Raw genomic sequence first — 24,184 nt, 5'->3', positions numbered from 1 at the left:
ACAAATAACCACCTAAAAACAAATAACTGATTATTCAGCTTATTCCTGTTTCTGGGATGTTGGTGGTATAAAATGGATATTGCATTTGCCAATGCAAAAACAGTCATTGCACTCCAAAAGTAATTTATTGTGTTAAGAGTTTTAAAACATTTCAACGTGATAAGGCGATACATAAATTCAAGTATTATGCTATTTTTATTGTTATGCAAATAAATTCGAGCAATTTAAATAATACAATACAATGCATATAGACAGTAAAAACTATCAACAGAACTTGTACAATCGGCTTTATTCATAACTGCAATTTTGATAATCTGGACATTTTGAAAGTAAAGCCATTTTTTCTTGTAAATATCTTAAGCAACTAATGTTGATGGTCGATTGCAATGTTGAATTTAAGTGTTGAAACATTAACAGTTCCTTGTTTTTGCTCAGCAATATGGACGTTTTATAATTTTGGCACAAGATTTTTTTTTATTGTGGGTGTCGCTGGCGATGCTGGCATTTATTGCCCATCCCTAATTGCCCTTGAGAAGGTGGTGGTGAGCTGCCTTCTTGAACCGCTGCAGTCCGTGTGGTGAAGGTTCTCCCACAGTGCTGTTAGGAAGGGAGTTCCAGGATTTTGACCCAGCGACGATGAAGGAACGGCGATATATTTCCAAGTCGGGATGGTGTGTGACTTGGAGGGGAACGTGCAGGTGGTGTTGTTCCCATGTGCCTGCTGCTCTTGTCCTTCTAGATGGTAGAGGTCACGGGTTTGGGAGGTGCTGTTGAAGAAGCCTTGGCGAGTTGCTGCAGTGCATCCTGTAGATGGTACACACTGCAGCCACAGTGTGCCGGTGGTGAAGGGAGTGAATGTTTAGGGTGGTGGATGGGGTGCCAATCAAGCGGGCTGCTTTGTCCTGGATGGTGTCGAGCTTCTTGAATGTTGTTGGAGCTGCACTCATCCAGGCAAGTGGAGAGTATCCCATCACACTCCTGACTTGTGCCTTGTAGATGGTGGAAAGGCTTTGGGGAGTCAGGATGTGAGTCACTCGCCGCAGAATACCCTGCCTCTGACCTGCTCTTGTAGCCACAATATTTATATGGCTGGTCCAGTTAAGTTTCTGGTCAATGGTGACCCCCAGGATGTTGATGGTGGGGGATTCGGCGATGGTAATGCCGTTGAATATCAAGGGGAGGTGGTTAGACTCTCTCTTGTTGGAGATGGTCATTGCCTGGCACTTGTCTTGTGCGAATGTTACTTGCCACATATCAGCCCAAGCCTGGATGTTGTCCAGGTCTTGCTGCATGCGGGCTCGGACTACTTCATTATTTGAGGGGTTGCGAATGGAACTGAACACTGTGCAGTCATCAGCGAACATCCCCATTTCTGACCTTATGATGGAGGGAAGGTCATTGATGAAGCAGCTGAAGATGGTTGGGCCTAGGACACTGCCCTGAGGAACTCCTGCAGCAATGCCCTGGGGCTGAGATGATTGGCCTCCAACAACCATTACCATCTTCCTTTGTGCATGGTATGACTCCAGCCACTGGAGAGTTTTCCCCCTGATTCCTATTGACTTCAAATTTAACTAGGGCTCCTTGGTGCCACACTCGGTGAAATGCTGCCTTGATGTCAAGATCCTCTTAATGATGGCAAATCTCAATATTGCTACACTATTGGATCTACAGGGCTTTTCACAGTGACACAGCCCAACAGCACACTGCTGCCAGATCTAATGGGTTCCTCACAGTGACGTATCCCTCACGATAATGCAATTACACTGTGTTTTACTGCTTGAGCTTGTAAGATTTTTTTAATGGTGATGCAACCCAACAGAAGTGAGTGCAGTATTCCACCACTAAAGTTAATGACGTCGCCTCAGGGTCTATATTTTTATATACTGCATTAGGACTAAATGGCCATATGTTTTCATTCAGGATTTTCAAACTGATGTGAATATTTTTTGTGGTCTTGCAGAATTATAGATAAGCTGACCCAAGCGCTAAGAACCAAAGATATCCAGATAGGTCAGTTAAATGAGGAAAATCAGAAAGTGGTGGATAATCATGTTGGGGGCCTTGAATACCGTGTGGAAGAACTCACCGACACGCTGCGCCAGAAAGAAAATGAAGTTGAAGTAAGTGCTTGTTTTAAACTGGTCCTATAAAAGTCAATATGATTGACTGTCATCCCCTGAATATTAATATTAAATTATTATTCCATCATCATGTCAATGTGTAATTGTGTCACATCTGTGGAAATCACTGTATAAAATACTGCATTGTATTTAAAATATGCGTACTTACACGACACAGTCCTGAGTGGTTGGTGGTCGTATGGAATAAATTTTATGATTTAATACTCCTGGCACAGAATGGGAGAGAATATCAGGAATTCAGGTATTGGAGGTCGGTGCGGCCAGTTCACAGTCCACATCATTTTCTGACAGATAATCGGCAAGCCATGATTTGGGTGAACTGACCTCTGTGCCTGAATTCTTGATGGGACAGAAAATTGTGCCAGCTGCGAAAAGGACACACTGACTTTCATGAATAGGACACACTGAGGTAGATTTTGACTTTGTGCGATAGTGTAAGACGGGTGATAGCGAGTCGGCAGCCTGTTTTACATCTCTCCCAATTTTTATTTCCATTGAAGTCAAAATCTACCCCACTGACTTTCACGAATAGGACATGCTGATTGCTGAGCTTCAGTTCTTGTTATGCATTCCCCTTATGCAGAACTCTGTGAGGGAAGCACTAGATCATAAAATTTATTCTGTGATAATTTATATGTCACCAAATCTACAATACATTGTTCAATAAAGCCCTCCTTAAACTTGTGAAAGGAAGTGCCAGTTGATAATCATGATATAACATCATGTTACCCAGAGATGTTGCTTTAGTAACTTCACTACATTTCTTGGTAACCATCAGAAAATTATATACAATATCTTTCATTATGTCTTATACTTCAGTTTTGCTTTGTTTTCCATTACTTTGCCAGTTCCTTGCTGAAAAGGGCATGACATCAGGCGCACCCTGTTACAAACTTCTCCAAGATTGGCCACTCTTGATTGAAGTGAGACATCCCTTTCCCCTCAGACAGGTAGCTTGGTTCAGTGTTTTTTAAAATTTGTTCATGGGATGTGGGCGTCGCTGGCGAGGCCGGCATTTATTGCCCATCCCTAATTGCCCTTGAGAAGGTGGTGAGCCGCCTTCTTGAACCGCTGCAGTCCGTGTGGTGAAGGTTCTCCCACAGTGCTGTTAAGAAGGGAGTTCCAGGATTTTGACCCAGCGATGATGAAGGAACGGCGATATATTTCCAAGTCGGGATGGTGTGTGACTTGGAGGGGAACGTACAGGTGGTGTTGTTCCCATGTACCTGCTGCTCTTGTCCTTCTAGGTGGTAGAGGTCGCGGGTTTGGGAGGTGCTGTCGAAGAAGCCTTGGCGAGTTGCTGCAGTGCATTCTGTGGATGGTACACGCTGCAGCCACTGTGCGCCGGTGGTGAAGGGAGTGAATGTTTAGGGTGGTGGATGGGGTGCCAATCAAGCGGGCTGCTTTGTCCTGGATGGTGTCGAGCTTCTTGAGTGTTGTTGGAGCTGCACTCATCCAGGCAAGTGGAGAGTATTCCATCACACTCCTGACTTGTGCCTTGTAGATGGTGGAAAGGCTTTGGGAGTCAGGAGGTGAGTCACTCGCCACAGAATACCCAGCCTCTGACCTGCTCTTGTAGCCACAGTATTTATATGGCTGGTCCAGTTAAGTTTCTGGTCAATGGTGACCCCCAGGATGTTGATGGTGGGGGATTTGGCGATGGTAATGCCATTGAATATCAAGGGGAGGTGGTTAGACTCTCTCTTGTTGGAGATGGTCATTGCCTGGCACTTGTCTGGCAGGAATGTTACTTGCCACATATCAGCCCAAGCCTGGATGTTGTCCAGGTCTTGCTGCATGCGGGCTCGGACTGCTTCGTTATCTGAGGGGTTGCGAATGGAACTGAACGCTGTGCAATCATCAGCGAACATCCCCATTTCTGACCTTATGATGGAGGGAAGGTCATTGATGAAGCAGCTGAAGATGGTTGGGCCCAGGACACTGCCCTGAGGAACTCCTACAGCAATACCCTGGGGCTGAGATGATTGGCCTCCAACAACCACTACCATTTCCATGTAGTAATAGGCTGAAAACTAATATGACTCACACACATGAGGTAGGGATTTAAGTGGCAGGCAAACTCCTGAAGTCTGATACCCTTTCATAGTATCATCATGTTAGGTACAACACAGGAGGAGGCCATTTGGTCCATCGTGCCTGTGCCAGCTCTTTGGAAGAACTATCCAATTATTCCCATCCCCCTGTTCTTTCCCCATAGCCCTGTAAAAAATTTTCCCTTCATGTATTTATCTAATTCCCTTTTGAAAGTTACTATTGAATCTGCTTCCACCACCCTTTCAGGCAGTGCATTCCAGATCGTTACAACGCACAGCGTAAAAAACTGTTTCCTCATGTCGCCTCTGGCTCTTCTGCCGATCACCTTAAATCAGTGTCCTCTGGTTACTGGCCCTGCTGCCACTCAAAACAATTTCTCCTTATTTACTCTATCAAACCGTTCATGATCTTGAACACCTGTATCAAATCGCCCCTTAACCTTCTCTGCTCTAAGGAGAACAAATCCAGCTTCTCCAGTCACTCCACATAACTAAATTCGCTCATCCATGGTACCATTCTAGTAAATCTCTTCTGCACCCTCTCTTAAGGCCTTCACATCCTTCCTAAAGTGTGGTGCCCAGAATTGAACACAATACTCCAGCTGAGCCTAACCAGTGTTTTATAAAGGTTCAGCATAACTTTCTTGCTTTTGTACTCTATGCCTCTATTAACAAAGCCCAGGATCGCATATGTATTTTTAACAGCCTTCTGAATTTGTCCTGCCATCTACAAAGATTTGTGTATGTATACCCCCAGGTCTCTCTGTTTCTGCACGCTTTTTAAAATTGTACCATTTAGTTTATATTGCCTCTCCTCATTCTTCCTACCAAAATACATCACTTCACACTTCTCTGCATTAAATTTCGTCTGCCATGTACATGTCCATGTCCTCCTGAACTCTGTTACTATCCTTCATATTGTTTATTACATTTCCAAGTTTCGTGCCATTTGCAAACTTTGAAATTATACCCAAGTCCAGGTCACTAATATAAATCAAAAAGAGCAGTGGTCCTAATACTGAATCCTGGTGAACACCACTAAATACTTCCCTCCAGTCTAAAAAACAACTGTTCACCACTACTCTCTGCTTTCTGTCCTTTAGCCAATTTTATATCCACACTGCCACTGTCCCGTTAATCCCATGGGCTTTAATTTTACTAACAAGTCTATGATGTGGTACTTTATCAAATGCCTTTTGAAAGTTCATGTACACAAAATCAACCACATTATCTTCATCAATCCTCTCCGTTACTTCATCAAAGAACTCAAATCAAGTCAGTCAAACACAATTTTACTTCACCAAATCTGTGCTGACATATTAGCATGGATAGAAGATTGATTAACGGACAGAAAACAGAGAGTAAGAATAAACGGGTCATTTTCAGGTTGGCAGGTTGTAACTAGTGGGGTGCCACGAGAATCGGTGCTCGGGCCTCAGCTATTTACAATCTACATTAATGACATAGATGAAGGGACCGAGTGTAATGTATCCAAGTTTACTGACAATACAAAGCTAGGTGGGAAAGTAAGCTGTGAGGTGGACACAAAGAGCCTGCAAAGGGATATAGACAGGTTAGGTGAATGGGCAAGAAGTTGGCAGATGGAGTATAATGGGGGGAAATGTGAGGTTATTCACTTTGGTAGGAAGAATAGAAAAACAGAATATTTTTTAAATGGTGAGAAACTGTTAAATGTTCGTGTTCAGAGGGATTTGGGTGTCCTTGTACACGAAACACAGAAAGTTAACATGCAGGTAAAGAAAGCAATTAGGAAGGCAAATGGTATGTTGGTCTTTATTGCAAGGGGGTTGGAATGCAAGAGCAAGGAAGTCTTGCTGCAATTGTACAGGGCGCTTTGGGAAGACCACACCTGGAATACAGTGTACAGTTTAGGTCTCCTTACCTAGGGAAGGATATACTTGCCTTAGAGGCAGTGCAACGAAGGTCTCTAGATTGATTCCTGAGATGAGAGGGTTGTCCTATGAGGAGATATTGAGTAGAATGGGCCTACACTCTCTGGAGTTTAGGAGAATGAGAGACGATCTCATTGAAACATAAGATTCTGAAAGGGCTTGACAAGGTAGGTGCTGAGAGACTGTTTCCCCTGGCTGGAGAGTCTAGAACTAGGGGGCATAGTCTCAGGATAAGCGGTTGGCCATTTAGGACCGAGATGAGGAGAAATTTCTTCACTCAAAGGGTTGTGAATCTTTGGAATTCTCTAGCCTGGAGGGCTGTGGATGCTCAGTTGTTGTGTATACTCAAGACTGAGATCAATAGATTTTTGGACTCTGAGGAAATCGAGGGATATTGGGATCAAGCGGGAAAGTGGAGTTGAGGTTGAAGATCAGCCATGATCTTCTTGAATGGCGGAGCAGGCTCGAGGGGCTGTGTGGCCTACTCCTGCTCCTATTTCTTATGCTCTTCTGTTCATTTATTAGCCCATACTTTTCCAAGTGCTAATTAATTCCCAGATTATTGTCTCCAAAATTTTCCCCACCACTGATGTTAGGCTGACTGGCCTGTAATTGCCGGGTCTATCCCTCTTCCCTTTTTTGAACAGAGATGTAACATTTGCAATCCTCCAGTCCTCTGGCACCGTACCCATATCTAAGGAGGATTGGTAGATTGTGGCCAGACCCTCTGCAATTTCCACCCTTACTTCCCTCAGTAACCTAGGATAGAATCATAGAAAGGTTACAGCACGGAAGGAGGCCATTTGGCCCATCGAGTTCATGCCGGTTCTATGCAAGAGCAATCCAGCTAGTCCCAACCCCCGCATCCTATCCCCGTAATCCTGCAATTTTTTTCCTTTCAAGTACTTATCCAGTTCCCTTTTGAAAGCCACGATTGAATCTGCCTCCACCACCCCCTCTGGCGGTGCATTCCAGATCCTAACCATTTGCTGCGTAAAAAAGTTTTTCCTCCTATCACCTTTGGTTCTTGACGCTTCCACCAATGGGGAACAATTTCTCTCTATCGACTCGTTCAGACCCTTCATGATTTTAAATACCTCTATCAAATATTCTCTCAACCTTCTTTGTTCCAAGGAGAACAACCCCAGCTTCTCCAGTCTATCCACGTGACTAAAGTACCTGATCTCTGGAATCATTCTAGTAAATCTTTTCTGCACCCTCTTGAAGGCCTTCACATCTTTCCTAAAGTGCAGTTCCCAGAAATGGACACAATATTCCAGTTGTGGTCGAACCAGTGTTTTATAAAGGTTCATCATGACTTCCGTACTTTTGTACTCTATGCCTTTATTTATAAAGCCCAGGATCCCTCATGCTTTTTAACTGCTTTCTCAATCTGCCCTGCCACTTTCAATGATTTGTGCACATATACCCCCAGATCTCTCTGTTCCTGTACCCCTTTTAGAATTGTGCCCTCTAGTTTATATTGTCTCAGCTCGTTCTTCCTACCGAAATGTATCACTTCCATTTTTCTGCGTTAAATTTCATCTGCCATGTGTCCGCCCATTCCACCAGCCTGTCTATATCCTCTTGAAGTCTACCACTATCCTCCTCGCTGTTCACTACACTTCCAAGTTTTGTGTCCTCTGCAGATTTGGAACTTGTGCCCTGTACCCCCAAGTCCAAGTCATTAATATATATCAAGAAACACAGTGGTTGTAGTACCGACCCCTGGGGAACACCACAACCAGTCCAAAAACAACCGTTCACCATGACGCTCTGCTTCCTGTTACTTAGCCAATTTTGTATCCATGCTGCTACTTCCCCCTTTATTCCATGGGCTTCAATCTTGATGACAAGCCTATTACCCGGCACTTTATCAAACGCCTTTAGAAAGTCCATATACACCACTTCAACCGCATTGCCCTCATCGACCCTCTCTGTTATTTGTTTTTTATTCGTTCACGGGATGTGGGCATCGCTGGTAAGGCCAGCATTTATTGTCCATCCCTAATTGCCCTTGAGAAAGTGGTGATGAGCTGCCTTCTTGAACCTCTGCAGTCCTTGCAGTGAAGGTTCTCCCACAGTGCTGTTAGGTAGGGAGTTCCAGGATTTTGACCCAGCGACAATGAAGGAACGGCGATATATTTCCAAGTCGGGATGATGTGTGACTTGGAGGGGAACATGCAGGTGGTGTTGTTCCCATGTGCCTGCTGTCTTGTCCTTCTAGGTGGTAGAGGTCGTGGGTTTGGGAAGTGCTGTCGAACAAACCTTGGCAAGTTGCTGCAGTGCATCCTGTAGATCATACACACTGCAGCCACAGTGCGCCGGTGGTGAAGGGAGTAAATGTTTAGGCTGGTGGATGGGGTGCCAATCTAGCGGGCTGCTTTGTCCTGGATGGTGTCGAGCTTCTTGAGTGTTGTTGGAGCTGCATTCGTCCAGACAAGTGTATTGGAGAGTATTCCATCACACTCCTGACTTGTGCCTTGTAGATGGTGGAAAGGCTTTGGGGAGTCAGGAGGTGCGTCACTCGCCGCAGAATACCCAGCCTTTGACCTGCTCTTGTAGCCACTGTATTTATGCGACTGGTCCAGTTAAGTTTCTGGTCAATGCTGATCCCCAGGATGTTGATGGTGGGGGATTCAGCGATGGTAATGCCATTGAATGTCAAGGGGAGGTGGTTAGACTCTCTCTTGTTGGAGATGGTCATTGCCTGGCACTTGCCTGGCGCAAATGTTACCTGCCACTTATCAGCCCAAGCCTGGATGTTGTCCAGGTCTTGCTGCATGCGGGCTCGGACTGCTTCATTATCTGAGGGGTTGTGAATGGAACTGAACACTGTGCAGTCATCAGCGAACATCCCCATTTCTGACCTTATGATGGAGGGAAGTCATTGATGAAGCAGCTGAAGAAGGTTGGGCCTAGGACACTGCCCTGAGGAACTCCTGCAGCAATGTCCTGAAATGATTGGCCTCCAACAGCCACTACCATCTTCCTTTGTGCTAGGTATGACTCCAGCCACTGGAGAGTTTTCCCCCTGATTCCCATTGACTTCAATTTTACTAGGGCTCCTTGGTGCCACACTCGGTCAAATGCTGCCTTGATGTCAAGGGCATCACTCTCACCTCATTTCTGGAATTCAGCTCTTTTGTCCATGTTTGGACCAAGGCTGTAATGAAGTCTGGAGCCGAGTGGTCCTGGCAGAACCTAAACTGAGCATCAGTGAGCAGATTATTGGTGAGTAAGTGCCACTTGATAGCACTGTCAACGACACCTTCCATCACTTTGCTGATGATTGGGAGTAGACTGATGGGGCCGTAATTGGCCGGATTGGATTTGTCCTGCTTTTTGTGGACAGGACATACCTAGGCAATTTTCCACATTGTCAGATAGGTGCCACTGTTGTGGCTGTACTGGAACAACTTGGCTAGAGGCGCGGCTAGTTCTGGAGCACAAGTCTTCAGCACTACTGCTGGGATGTTGTTGGGATCCATAGCTTTTGTTGTATCCAGTGCACTCAGCCTTTTCTTGATATCACGTGGAGTGAATCGAATTGGCTGAAGACTGGCTTCTGTGATGGTGGGGATATCGGGAGGTGGACGAGATGGATTCGGCACTTCTGGCTGAAGATGGTTACCTCATCAAAAAAAGTGTAGCAAGTTAGTTAAACACGATTTGCCTTTATCAAATCCATGCTGGCTTTCCCTAATCAATCCACACTTGTCCAAGTGACTGCTAATTCTGTCCTGGATTATCATTTCTAAGAGTTTCCCCACCACCGTGGTTAAACTGACGGCCTGTAGTTGCTGGGTTTATCCTCACACTCTTTTTTTGAACAAGGGCGTAATTTTTGCAATTCTCTCGTCCTCTGGCGTCTCAGGATGTCTGGAAGATTATGACCACTACCACCGCAATTTCCACCCTTACTTCCCTCAGCAACCTCGGATGCATCCCATCTGGATCAGGTGACTTATCTACTTTAAGACTTATCTACGTCCCATCGTATCAGGCAACGGAACCCTGTGTGAGAACCTCTCTGGATACATCGAGGGCATCCTGAAACCCATCGTACAGGGAACCCCCAGCTTCTGTCGCGACACTACAGACTTCCTACAAAAACTCAGTACCCACGGACCAGTTGAACCAGGAACACTTCTCACCACGATGGACGTCTCGGCACTATACACCAGTATCCCCCACGATGACGGCATCGCTGCGACAGCATCAATACTCAACACCAACAACAGCCAATCTCCGGAAGCCATCCTACAACTCATCCGCTTCATCCTGGATCACAATGTCTTCACCTTCGATAACCAGTTCTTTACCCAAACACACGGAACAGCCATGGGGACCAAATTCGCACCCCAATACGCCAACATTTTCATGCACAAGTTCGAGCAGGACTTCTTCACTGCACAGGACCTCCAACCAACACTATACACCAGATACATCGACGACATTTTCTTTCTATGGACCCACGGCAAGGAATCACTGGAGAGACTACACGATAACATCAACAAGTTCCATCCCACCATCAAGCTCACCATGGACTACTCCTCAGAATCAGTTTCTTTCTTGGACACACGAATCTCCATCAAAGACGGGCACCTCAGCACCTCACTCTACCGCAAGCCCACGGACAACCTCACGATGCTCCACTTTTCCAGCTTCCACCCTAACCACGTCAAAGAGGCCATCCCCTATGGACAGGCCCTGCGAATACACAGGGTCTGCTCAGACGAGGAGGAACGCGATGGACACCTACAGACGCTGAAAGACGCCCTAGTAAGAACGGGATATGACGCTCGACTCATCGATCGACAGTTCCGACGGGCCACAGCAAAAAATCGCATAGACCTCCTCAGGAGACTAACACGGGACGCAACCAACAGAGTACCCTTTGTCGTCCAGTACTTCCCCGGAGCGGAGAAACTACGCCATGTTCTCCGCAGCCTTCAACATGTCATCAATGAGGACAAACACCTCGCTATGGCCATCCCCACACCTCCACTACTCGCCTTTAAACAGCCACCCAACCTCAAACAGACCATCGTTCGCAGCAAATTACCTAGCTTTCAAGAGAACAGCGTCCACGACGCCACACAACCCTGCCACGGTAACCTCTGCAAGACATGCCAGATCATCGACACAGATACCACCATCACACGAGAGGACACCACCCACCAGGTGCATGGTTCATACTCCTGTGACTCGGCCAACGTTGTCTACCTCATACGTTGCAGGAAAGGATGCCCCAGAGCATGGTACATTGGCGAGACCATGCAGACGCTGCGACAACGGATGAACGGACACCGCGCAACAATCGCCAAACAGGAGGGTTCCCTCCCAGTCGGGGAACACTTCAGCAGTCATGGACATTCATCCACCGACCTTCGGGTAAGCGTACTCCAAGGCGGCCTTCGAGACACACGACAACGCAAAATCGTCGAGCAGAAATTGATAGCCAAGTTCCGCACCCATGAGGACGGCCTCAACCGGGATCTTGGGTTCATGTCACGCTACACGTTACCCCACCAGCGAACAAATGTTATCTGTTTTTAATATAATGGGTCATTTGCTGGCTCTCTCTGCCTTCCGGATGTTTCTGCCTCTCTCTGTTTTTTTTCTCTGTTTTTTTTTCCCTGTTTGTTTTTTTGTTGAATGTGTATTCGGGGGTTCTGCAGGTGACACCTCTCTGTCTGAACACGGTGATTGCCTTGGCAACGGGCAGTTGCAGGGGCAGTCTGTAAACACCATGTATTGTTCTATATGTATAAATGCGTAGGCTTCAAGGAGATCCTGAAACATTTGCCTGAGGAAGGAGGAAGTCTCCGAAAGCTTGTGAATTTAAAATAAAATTGCTGGACTATAACTTGGTGTTGTAAAATTGTTTACAATTGTCAACCCCAGTCCATCACCGGCATCTCCACATCATACTTTAAGTACAGCTAACCTTTCCAGTACCTCCTCTTTAACAATTTTTAGCCCATCCAGTATCTCAACTACATCTTCCTTTACTGAGACTCTGGTAGCATCTTCTTCCTTGGTAAAGGCAGATGCAAAGTACTCATTTAGTACCTCAGTCATTCCCTCTGCCTCCATGAGTGGATTTCCTTTTTGGTGCCTGATTGGCCCCACCCCTCCTCTTATTACCCGATTACTGATTACATGCCTAAAGAAGACCATCTGGACTGGGTGACTTTTCTATTTTGAGTACTGCCAATCTTTTAAGTACCTCCTCTTCATCTATTTGTATCCTATCCAATATCACTGCTACCTCCTCCTTTACTGCTACAATGGCAGCATCCTCTTCTCTAGTGAAGATGGATGCAAAGTATTCATTTCGAGCCTCAGCCATGCCCTCTGCTTCCACAAGATCTCTTTTTTTAACCTGATGATTTCCAGCCTCAGGAGATTGACACCATAACAACCTCTGAATGCTGCTCACCATGATTTATTTTTATCATTTGTCTCAAATCTCTATAAACTTGTTGGAGACCAGTGCAGAAAACTTTCAGTGGAGTTTTCAATGAACATAGATGCAAGGAACTGGTTCTGTACATTTAACAGCACAAGAAGCCAGCTAATTCAACAGCATCTCACAAGACAAATGCAAAATTGGTCTCTAATGCTATTGGAACACCGGAGGATGCATCATTTTCATTTGAGAATGCTGTTGACAGACGGAGATCTAAGTATAAAGTTAAAGGGTGTATGTGTTAGAGACTGAGGTTCTATCAACTGTACTCCTGGGCCAGGTGCAAAATGAAGACTTGTTAATTTTGGGTGAATCATCCAGAGTTACTGAATAAGTGGCATGTCCTGCCCTACAGTTAACAGTCAGTTCTCTGTGTGTTGTCAGGATTTGCAAGATGAACTGGGCAGAGAGAAGTTGCGGACCCAACAGGAAATGCAGGTAGGAGTGAATTCCTTTATATCAAGTACTCCATATCATATCAAGTACTCCATATCAGTGGGGCTGTGCCTTGATCTTAAACTAATCTTGTTCCACCGTATTCACACTGCCACTGGAGCTGATTGTGTTCACTTGCACTGATGGTGCCAGATTTAATATCATGAGATGCATAGTTTGTTGAGCTCTGTAATAGTAAGAGTTATTTGATCCTACTTTTCTTCTTAACTACTGAGTTCACCCACAGTTGCCTCCTGGATGTGTGTGTGTAAACTGATTCTGACATCATTTGCAACACAGACTGGGTCTAGTGTGCTATTCTGAATGCAGCAAAACAGCTTTGTTTGCATTGGCTAGGAAAATCATTTGAGACCAGCTGAATCTGAGTCGCAGTCATTTCATCAAAACAATCCTCACGTGAATATAACACTTTGTTTAATTCTTTTATTGTATTTCTAAGCAGAAAATGTCTTCATTTTTTAAAATCAATTTGTAAAAAGTGAAGAACGAAATACTAAGCAAGGAATTCACTTTATTCATTAATAAATAAAATAAAATGCAAACTTGGCTCAATGGTAGCTCTTTCGCCTCTCAGACAGAAGTTTGTGGATTCAAGTCCTATTTCAGGGACTGAGCACACAATCTAGGCTGTCATTTCAGGGAGTACTGAGAGAATGTTGCGTTGCTGGTGGATGCTGCATTTCAGATGAGACCTTAAACCATAGACCTGTGTAAAACATCCTGTGGCACCATTTGAAGAGGAGTAGGGAGTTCTCCCAGTGTTCTGACCAACATTTATTCCTCAACCAACACCACCAAAACAGATTAACAGTCCTTCAACCACGCATTCAGCCATTGCACACGCATCCAATAGGTGGCATCTTGTCTTGACATTCATGATGAAGCACATGAAAGGGCGAATTCACAAAAGAGACTCAATAATGGCAGTAGTGCTGATAATGATTACTTTTAATATGCCATAACAAAAAAAATATAGAAATTAACAACATGACAGCTCGTCAAACACCCTTGTCCATATCCTTGGTGAATAACAATTGCTTAGTCTTTCTCTTCCTACCGCTTCTACGTGGTGCATCCCCTGTGGCTTCAGCAGAGGTAGTGGCTGGTTGCTCAGATCCCTGCCCTGACCGCTGAGATGCTCTCGGCCTATGACGTCTGGGTTTTGGAGCCCGTGAGGGCCCCACCAAAGACTGCTCCACTTACACCTGTGCAGGGGCAGACTCGGCCATCGGGAGAGGAGGCAGCATTGTGGGTACTGGTTGAGGAGGGGGCAATGAGTGAGACGTGGGAGCGCTTTGAGTAGATGGTGAGGAGATGTGCCACGTTGTAAGGCCATGGCTAACGTATCTGTCTGCCTGTTCAAGGTGGCAAACATGTTGGCATCCAGAGTCCGCACGACCGTTATCATGGCATGGACTCATTTGAGAGCTGTGCTTGAAGCTCAATGTAGGCTACCGTTCTCTCCATTGCAGATATTCTCGCACTTAACTGCGCCACCAATCCATTAATGCTGGAGGTGGACTCCTCCATCCTCTACTGTGGAGAGTGTGCATGGCACTTTTTCCATTATCTCACAAAGTTGCTGCTGCACTTATATCAATCTCCTTTTCAATGATGGCCCCTGGGGTTCAGCATCTACATTCAGCTGAGCAGAGCTTGGAGAGGAGTGCGCCCACTGACGCAGACTCTCCTCAGCTGCTCCTGCCACCAGTGTCTGCTCATGCTTAATTGTGAGTGGTGAATCACCAGGTGACAACCCAACTAACTGTCTAACAGGACCAACTAAAATGCCAGTATCAGTATTGGCACATGGCTGTGACAGTGCACCCTTAGAAGGAATGAGCTCCTCCGTTTTCTTCCATTTCTGCTGATTCCTCACGAATGCACTGGAAGACAACAGAAAGCGAGATTAATGATTCATCGCAAAAGTGACAATCTTTCCAATGATGTACTGAGGTCTGGCACAGTTACATCATTGATAAAATCAATTCATCCTGTGCGTGAAAGATGTTAAAGTTCTGTCACCAGCCGTCTGCGGGTTGCCAGTCTCTCCATCTCCAATGGAAAGGCATGCGACGGTCCACTTATTTCCATGGCCTCCTCCTCCACATCTGTCACCTCCACCATGTGGTGGCCACCTCCAGTTCTGCTCCTCTCCCTTGCGTTTTACGCTCTCCTCCTACAAGGGGAGAAAGAACAGACTTGTGAGTGACTGAAGGTCATGTATTCACCCTATAAATGCATTGCTTTGGGTGAGGCTGACCGTGAAAGAGATGCATCAGAGGATGACTATCTGACAGATACATCACATTGCATCAGGATTGGGGTGAGTGGCAGTGGTGGGTGAATAAAATGGGCAGTTGAGGAAGTGAAGGATGGTTTCTGCTGCAGACACTTAAGTGGGTGTGAGGAGTTATGTGATGGGAAGGTGTGCCAACACAGAGTGATGGGGAGGAGGTGTTGAACAACACAGGATGTGGATGAATCAGTAACTGTACTCACTTTTCCCGACCTGGTTAGATCATTAAAACGCTTCCTGCACTGAACCCAAGACCTGAGGCACTGTGCTCCTGCTGCTCACCTCTTCTGCCACCTCCAGCCAAGCATTTTTGGTTATCTAATCCTAAATTCTAAAGATATGTCTTCAATTGCATTGCAAGTTTAGAATCATAGAATCATAGAATCATAGAAGTTTACAACATGGAAACAGGCCCTTCGGCCCAACATGTCCATGTCGCCCAGTTTATACCACTAAGCTAGTCCCAATTGCCTGCACTTGGCCCATATCCCTCTTTACCCATCTTCCCCGTGTAACTGTCCAAATGCTTTTTAAAAGACAAAATTGTACCTGCCTCTACTGCTGCCTCTGGCAGCTTGTTCCAGACACTCACCACCCTTTGAGTGAAAAAATTGCCCCTCTGGACCCTTTTGTATCTCTCCCCTCTCACCTTAAATCTATGCCCCTCATTATTTTATAGACTTCTATAAGATCACCCCTTAACCTCCTACTCTCCAGGGAAAAAAGTCCCAGTCTATCTAACCTCTCCCTAAAAGTCAAACCATCAAGTCCCGGTAGCATCCTAGTAAATCTTTTCTGCACTCTTTCTAGTTTAATAATATCCTTTCTATAATAGGGTGACCAGAACTGTACACAGTATTCCAAGTGTGGCCTTACTAATGTCTTGTACAACTTCAACAAGACATCCCAACTCCTGTATTCAATGTTCTGATCAATGAAACCAAGCATGCCGAATGCCTTCTTCACCACCCTATCCACCTGTGACTCCACTTTCAAGGAGCTATGAACCTGTACTCCTAGATCTCTTTGTTCTGTAACTCTCCCCAACGCCCTACCATTAACGGAGTAGGTCCTGGCCCGATTCGATCTACCAAAATGCATCACCTCACATTTATCTAAATTAAACTCCATCTGCCATTCATCGGCCCACTGGCCCAATTTATCAAGATCCCGTTGCAATCCTAGATAACCTTCTTCACTGTCCACAATGCCACCAATCTTGGTGTCATCTGCAAACTTACTAACCATGCCTCCTAAATTCTCATCCAAATCATTAATATAAATAACAAATAACAGCGGACCCAGCACCGATCCCTGAGGCATACCGCTGGTCACAGGCCTCCAGTCTGAAAAACAACCCTCGACAACCACCCTCTGTCTTCTGTCGTCAAGCCAATTTTGTATCCAATTGGCTACCTCACCTTGGATCCCGTGAGATTTAACCTTATGCAACAACCTACCATGCGGTACCTTGTCAAAGGCTTTGCTAAAGCCCATGTAGACCACGTCCACTGCACAGCCCTCATCTATCTTCTTGGTTACCCCTTCAAAAATCTCAATCAAATTCGTGAGACATGATTTTCCTCTCACAAAACCATGCTGACTGTTCCTAATCAATCCCTGCCTCTCCAAATGCCTGTAGATCCTGTCTCTCAGAATACCCTCTAAGAACTTACCCACTGCAGATGTTTGACTGTACAATCCCCTGTTCACTGTCTGCTACCTCATTCATTGGCTGGAATTCTCCTCTTTCGGGCAGAGTACCAACAGAATGGGACTTCTACCTGCCTCTCCAATTCCACTCCAACCCACACCCATTTCCCTGGATTGGGACTCATCAGAAATGCATAGCAAGCTCCTGGTAGGATGCCTGCTGCTACGAGGGACCCACCAATGCAAGCGTAATATCGACAGTACCGCAGTGGGGATGCAGCTGAGGTACCAGAAGAGCCAGCGAGGGACCTTAAAGGAGCAGAAGCGTCCTGAAAGTCAGAGTGTATCTTCCACTGAAGGCCTTCAGCAGTTAAGTGTTAAGGACTAGACTGGAAGTAAAGAAGGCTGCTACAAGACCCTCTCGCTCCAAGGAGTACTTCAGAACCATTACTGACGCTTCCTGGGGTCTACCACTATCTTCCCCTTGGCAGACCCGGGAAGTGACGGTAACACAGGCAGATATGAAAGAAATCCACTGGGGACCCGATCCTTTCCCTTCACTGCTATTTGCATGTGGCAGACAGAGAAGGTGAGGCCAGTGGTGGTCCTGATGGGGATGGGAGGGATGGAAATACAGATAAGGCAGTGAGGTGGCGGTAGGCCTCACCACTTGCATTTACCTTCATCTCCCCTATAATCCCGCATGGAATGATGCCAGAGATTCTAGCCATTCTGTCGTGACTTGAATCTCAACACGGCATACTGGGTTTAACCCATGAGATCATCCAGTGGACTTCCTCATACAAAAAGAGGGAGCTTTGGAAATGAAATTCCATAAGAGATAGGAGCAGGAGTAGGCCATTTGGTCCTTCGAACCTGCTCTGCCATTCAATGAGATCATGGCTGATCTGATTCTGGCCTCAACTCCACTTTCCCGCCTGTTCCCCATATCCTTTGACTCCCTTGCTGATCAAAAAATTGTCTAACTCAGCCTTGAATATATTCAATGACTCAGCCTCCACCGCTCTTTGGGGCAAAGAATTCCAAAGGTTCACAACCCTCTAAAAGAAGAAATTTCTTCTCATCTCCATCTTAAATGGGCAACCCCTTATTCTGATACTATGCCCCCTAGTTCTAGATTCTCCTATGAGGGGAAACATCTCTCTCAGCACTTACCCTGTCAAGCCCCCTCAGAACTTTATATGTTTCAATAAGATCTCCTCTCATTCTTCTAAACTCCAGTGAGTATAGGCCCAACCTGCTCAATCTTTCCACATAAGAAAACCCTTCCATACCCAGAATCAACCTAGTGAATCTTTTCCGAACCGCCTCCAATACAAGTATATCCTTCCTTAAATAAGGGGACCAGAACTGTACGCAGTACTCTAGGTGTGGTCTCACCAGCACCCTGTACAGTTGTAGCAAGACTTCCCTGCTTTTATACTCCATCCCCCTTGAAATAAAGGCCAATATTCCATTTGCCTTCCCAATTACCTGCTGCTCCTGTATGCTAACTTTTTGTGTTTCATGTATGAGGACACCCAAATCCCTCTGTACCGCAGCATTCTGTAGTCTCTCTCCATTTATATATTTTTGCTTTTTTATTCTTCCTAACAAAGTGGATGACTCCACATTTTCCACATTATACTCTGCCAAATTTTTGCCCACTCGCTTTCAGACTGTATTTTATTACTGAATTTCAATAAGGGATCCAATTGCCTTCAGAATTTTTTTTGAAGTGTAGAATTGAAGGAGTGCTGCATTCTGTCAGATGAGACATTAAACTAAGGTTCCGTCTATTTGTTCCAGTAGTTCAGGAGGATGTAAAAAATCCCATGGCACTATTTGAAGAAGAGCAGGATGGTCTCCCTGTGCCTTGACCAATATTCTTCCCTCAACCAACATCACCAAAAACGGATAGACGAATCCTTGGTTTAACGTCTTACTGACAGAATGGAGCACTCCTTCAAATCTACACTTTAAAAAAATTTCTGACAGCTGTTGGATATCTTATTGAAATATAGTACTAAAATACACGGTCTAAAATCTCACTTCCAACGCTCCCTCTTTTTGTATGAGGTAGTGGCCTTCTTTCCTTCCAGTCTATTCCTCAACATTTACCCGCTGATGGCCCCAGTCTTAGCTGAGGCCTCAAGTGGAAGATACACTCTGATCTTCAGGGCACTTCTGCTCCTTTAAGGTCCCTCGCCAGCTCTTCTGGTAGCTCAGCGGTGTCCCCGCTGCAATACCGTCAATATTGTGTTCGCACTGGTGGGTCCCTCTTGGCAGCAGGCATCCTACCAGGAGCTCGCTGTGTCATTTATCTCATTACTTTTTGTGAGACCTTGCTGAGTGCAAAATGACTGCTGCATTTCTACACATAATAACAGTTATTGCGCGCTGTAGTTCAATCTGTGTGTAGCACTATGGGACATTTTTGAGAGACATGATAAGGCACTATATCAATTCAAGTCTTCCTTTTTTTCAAAGTGATGTTCAATTTGTGATTTACATTACACTGCAAAATTAATTGATTGAATGCAAACTAAATTGAGGCCATGGCTCATGAAGTAATATTTTCCACGAATATAAAGACAGAAGTACGAGGAAACTGCTTGCTATCCCCAGATCTAATTTCAACAATTTCTGTTGTCAGCAATTTCCATTAAACTGAAAACTGGAATTGAGTTATGAGGAAACATAGCTGTGTTTATGTGAGGGATTAAAATAAATTCAGTTGAGATTGTTACCTGACCAATAAAAAAACTGGGAGGCCAAATGGTTTCAAGTTCACGTATCAATTGATATACAAATAAGTCTATTCACAGACTTCTTGCCTGTGTCTCTTTTTTCCTGTCCCAATTTACTCTGCTTCTCTGTAACTCAACACTATTTGTGCTCTCAGTTCCCTTCCATTTTTCTAAATGGAAAACCTGGATGAAGGTCCATAGCCCATAGTACAGGACACCAAAATAAAAGTATGAGAGAGAAGACAAGGTAAAGTAGTAGCTGGGTGATGCCAAGCTTGGATTTTAAAAGTTTGCAGATTGTAGGACTGGGGAAGTTCAGGAGTCCCACAGTTTTGAAGTTCTGAGGAAAGAATGAGTTAGTGTAGTCCTGTGTGACTTGTTTATGACCCTTCACTGTTCTCATTCTGCTTTCCAAAGAGGAACCATCTTGCTGATGCAGAATTGGGCACCAACACTGATTCAAGTCTGTGTATTTTGGCTCAGTCGCTGCCACTATTGTAGTATCACATTAGCTACTGCTGTTTCCTCAACTACCACAGTAGTTTGACACATAGTTCACACTTCACTCATTACTTTGATATGTTGAAATGATTTAGAGTTGTTACAAATTTCCCTGTGCATGTGAGAGCAAATGCAAAAGAGATGGGGGATTCTCCTCTCCAGAGCAAAATTCTATGTGGTGGGACTTCTGCCTGCCCCTCCTTGTCAGTGGGGGCTGGGGGACGGAAATCTAGATCGGTGTGGTGAGCTAGCGGTAGGCGTCACCATCCGATTTTTCCACTGTTCCTGCCATGATGCTGTCTGAATTTGGGCAGGATTGCAGAGGAAATCACCCCCATGATATCCAATTCAGTTCTCAAGGGGGTCCTATTGTTACACCCCTAGGTTACACGATCACATAATGAGATAATGGGCATTACAGGCACACCTCTAAATGTAAGGCACTGGCCAGCACTGCTATAACTGAGAGAATGTTTAAGGCAGACACAAAATTGTAACAGCTACATACACCTCACCTACAATCAACAGCAGACCAACCGCTGCAGACAGGGACACAGATATAAGAGAGTCTCATTGCTTAGTTCTTCCAATGAGTTCAGCAAGTGGACACTATTATTTTCTTTAGAGCATATTCACAATTACAGAGCTGCTATTTTCCATCCCTAGTTACTTTTTGCTGTGTATTGCATGTTTGATTTTGTTTTTGGGCAACTGATGCTTCATTTTTGCACAATGGAAGAATGACAGACTGTAAGATATATTCAATGTGAATTCATTTATCAAGTTGTGCAGTGGCAGTGCTAATGGTATACATTTTTTTATTGTGTTCTGTTTTTGTGTTTGCAACTTTTGTATTGTGACTTCTCCATGCTGTTTGTGGATCTTACCTTTGTGCTTCTCATTAAATCATGCATCACCTTCTGGACCTCCTGATGTTTTCTGAGTGGAGGAGACAGCATTGACACTATTGGTGAATAATTGCTTTATTTGCTGCCCTGTTTGCATATCAGGAGCTCTCTTCTCCCACCAAAAATGTGCTCCTGTTTATCCATAACAGTCATGTGATATATTATGCAAATCATAGAATATATGATTCAAATGGTTCTTATTGTGAGTTCTTTGTGGTATTCCAATCTCCAGTCCTTTCCAGATTCCCCCTGCTAAACAAATTCATTATTCTCTGCTCAACAAATCCACCATTCTTTCCTCATCCACCATCAACAACTTCAGGTATGGGGTCACTACCTGTTCCACATTGTGCTTCCCTAAAATGTCAGAGCTTTACCTTTCAAGATAAGAGAAGTGGGGTTTAAGACACAGTGATTTGCTCCAAATTCCTTCCTGAAGTAGCAGATGTAATTTGTGTCATTCTGGTTTGAATAGGATTGGATTTCATTTAGCTTTTTTGTCTCACCAGTTATCTTTTATTTGCTGTAACTTAGTCTGGACCAGAGTATTACCATTTTTGTACTGAGCTCTATTTTTGTGGCAGAGTTGGGGTCAAAGAGCAGGCTGTTGGGGGGCCCTCTCTTTCCCTTCAAGCAATGTTTTAATTGAATGACTATTCATATCAAACCAATCCTGGTGCCGGTGTTTGACAAAGCCAACTGTGTCAGCAGAAGCTTTGTACAGTGTATGATGCAATGTTTTCCACTTGCAGGAGCTACACTACAGGCATACCCTGCATGATGTTACTATACAGTACATACTTGGTGCTTGGATCATTCAGCAATTTCACATCTGAGTATCTAATGGGTTTCAAGAGAGTTCTGTAATTATGTAGTTAGATTCCTAGCAATGACTTGAGGATGTTGAGTGAGGAAATTTCCGAGGCCCTAGAAATTATATTTCCAGGCTGTATTAAGTGTGGATGTGTGCTGGAGGAGTGGAGAGTGGCCAATATAGTACCCATTTTTAAAAAGATAGACAGAGCTAATCCAGGTAATTACAGGCTGGTTAACTTTGTGTCTTTGGTAGGGAAAGGTTTAGAGTTTTTAATTGAGGATGAAATTACTATTCATCTAGGTAAAGAGAAAATAGTTAAAAGTAACCAGCACAGATTTCAAAAAAGACGATTATGCTGGAGAAGCCTCATAGAATTCTTCGAGGAGCTAACAGACATGGGAGATGAGGATGTAGTGTACATGGACTTTAGGAAAGCCATTAATAAGGTACCACATGGGAGATCACTAGAGAAGATTAAGGTGTATGGAATTGGGATAGGATAGCAAACTGGAATAAAATTGGTTAGAGGGAGAAAACAGAGAGTAGGAGTTAAGGGCAATTTTTCAGAGTGGTTGAATGTGGGTTGTGGTGTGTCACAGAGTTCAATTCTGGGCCCATTTCTGTTAACTGTATATATCAATGATTTAGATATAGGCCTAGAGGGAGTGGTGTCAAAATTTGAAGATGATAAAATAAGAGGTATAGTTAATTCTTTGGAAGTTCAAAGGAAGCTGCAAAGAAATTGATAAGATGGGGAAATGGGCTAAAAAGTGGCAGATGGAATTTAATGTCAGTAAATGCGAGTTGATGCATTTTGGTTAAAAAAAATAACAGCAGTAATTATACTGTGGTAGTATGCTTGGTGCTGTGAAAGAGCAGAAGGATTTGGGTGTACAGGTTCATGACATCAAAGGCAGCACTTCTCAGGTTAGCAAGACTGTAAAAAGAAAACTAGTAGAATTCTAAGTTTTATCACAAGAGGTATTGAATATGAAAGCCAAGAGATATTGATGAGTCTATATAAAACCTTAGTAGGACCTTGGTTAGAGTACTGGGTGTAGTGTTGGGCTCCGCACTTCAAGAAGTATATTGAGGCTTTAGAGGGGGTAAACACAGATTCATTAGGATGCTGCCTGGTATGAGGAAATACAAAGAAAGACTTCAAAAATTGGGGCTTTTGTCATTAAAATAGCGCAGATCATGGGACAATATGATAGAAGTATTCAAGATTATGAAAGGATGAGACAGGATAGATAGAAGCAGATTATTTTCAATAGTTGAGGGGTCTAGAATGAGAGGATTGGACACAAGATTAGATTAAATGTAAAAGATTTAGAACAGAGATCGGAGAAACTTCTTTACACAGAGTTATGGGAGTGTGGAATTCACCACCAGGGTTAGTGATTGGCAGAAACCATGTCAACATTCAAGATTAGAGTGGATAGGTGGATAAAGAAAAAGGGGATAAAGGGATATGGGAGCAGGGTGGGTAAATGTGATTAGGACTATTTGCTCGCGTGAAGGGTATACCCCGACATGGACCACTTGGGTTGAATGGTCTGTTTCCATGTTGTGACTTCTATGTATTTGTATAAATGTGTCATGTAGTAGTTATTTTCCAGCATTCTGCTCCATGCACAGCTCTGGTATTTCATACATCCTGCAGCTCACACTGCCAGACATTGATGTCATCAACAATGTGCCAATTATGTGATTGAAGATACATTTGGGATCTTTTATGCTTGTGTGACTGGTGGAAAATTATAGTGGTGATGACCAGCTTGTCTTTGATGGATGTTGTCATAAATAGGAGGCTGTTACTGTTGGCCTTCCTGACACCAATGGGAAGGAGAGAGAGAGAAAGAAAGAAATTACTTTTGAAGTGTAGTCACTGTTGTTATGTAGGTAAACACAGCAGCCAATTTGTGTCCAGCAAGGTCCCACAAACAATTAATCTGTTTTTATTGGTGTTGATTGAGGCATAAATGCTGGGCAGGACACTGGGAGAACACCCATGCTCTTCTTTGAATTGTACCATGGGATCTGAACAAGCAGATTGGTTTGACATCTCATTTGAAAGACTGTACATTTGACAATGCAAAACTCACTCAGTACTGCACTGAACTGTCAGCCTAGATTATGTACTAAATCCACAGGGGGATCGTGAACCCATGATCTTCTAACTTAGAAGTGAGATACCACCTGACACTT

General features: G+C 44.4%; 1 protein-coding gene across 1 annotated transcript in view; it reads left to right on the top strand.

Annotated features, from left to right (window-relative positions):
• Nucleotides 1-24,184, top strand: part of pde4dip (phosphodiesterase 4D interacting protein) — a 432,228-nt gene that overhangs the window by 231,097 nt on the left and 176,947 nt on the right. Inside the window, exons 8-9 of the mRNA XM_067990444.1 lie at nt 1,964-2,123; nt 12,974-13,027. Of these exons, the coding sequence (XP_067846545.1) occupies nt 1,964-2,123; nt 12,974-13,027 (214 nt within the window). The remainder of the gene's footprint in view (nt 1-1,963; nt 2,124-12,973; nt 13,028-24,184) is intronic.

This window comes from Heptranchias perlo, chromosome 9, assembly GCF_035084215.1.
Source record: "Heptranchias perlo isolate sHepPer1 chromosome 9, sHepPer1.hap1, whole genome shotgun sequence".
Lineage (NCBI taxonomy): Eukaryota > Metazoa > Chordata > Chondrichthyes > Hexanchiformes > Hexanchidae > Heptranchias > Heptranchias perlo.
The sequence above is the reverse complement of the archived record's forward strand: the minus strand, read 5'-3'. Positions and strand labels throughout refer to the sequence as shown.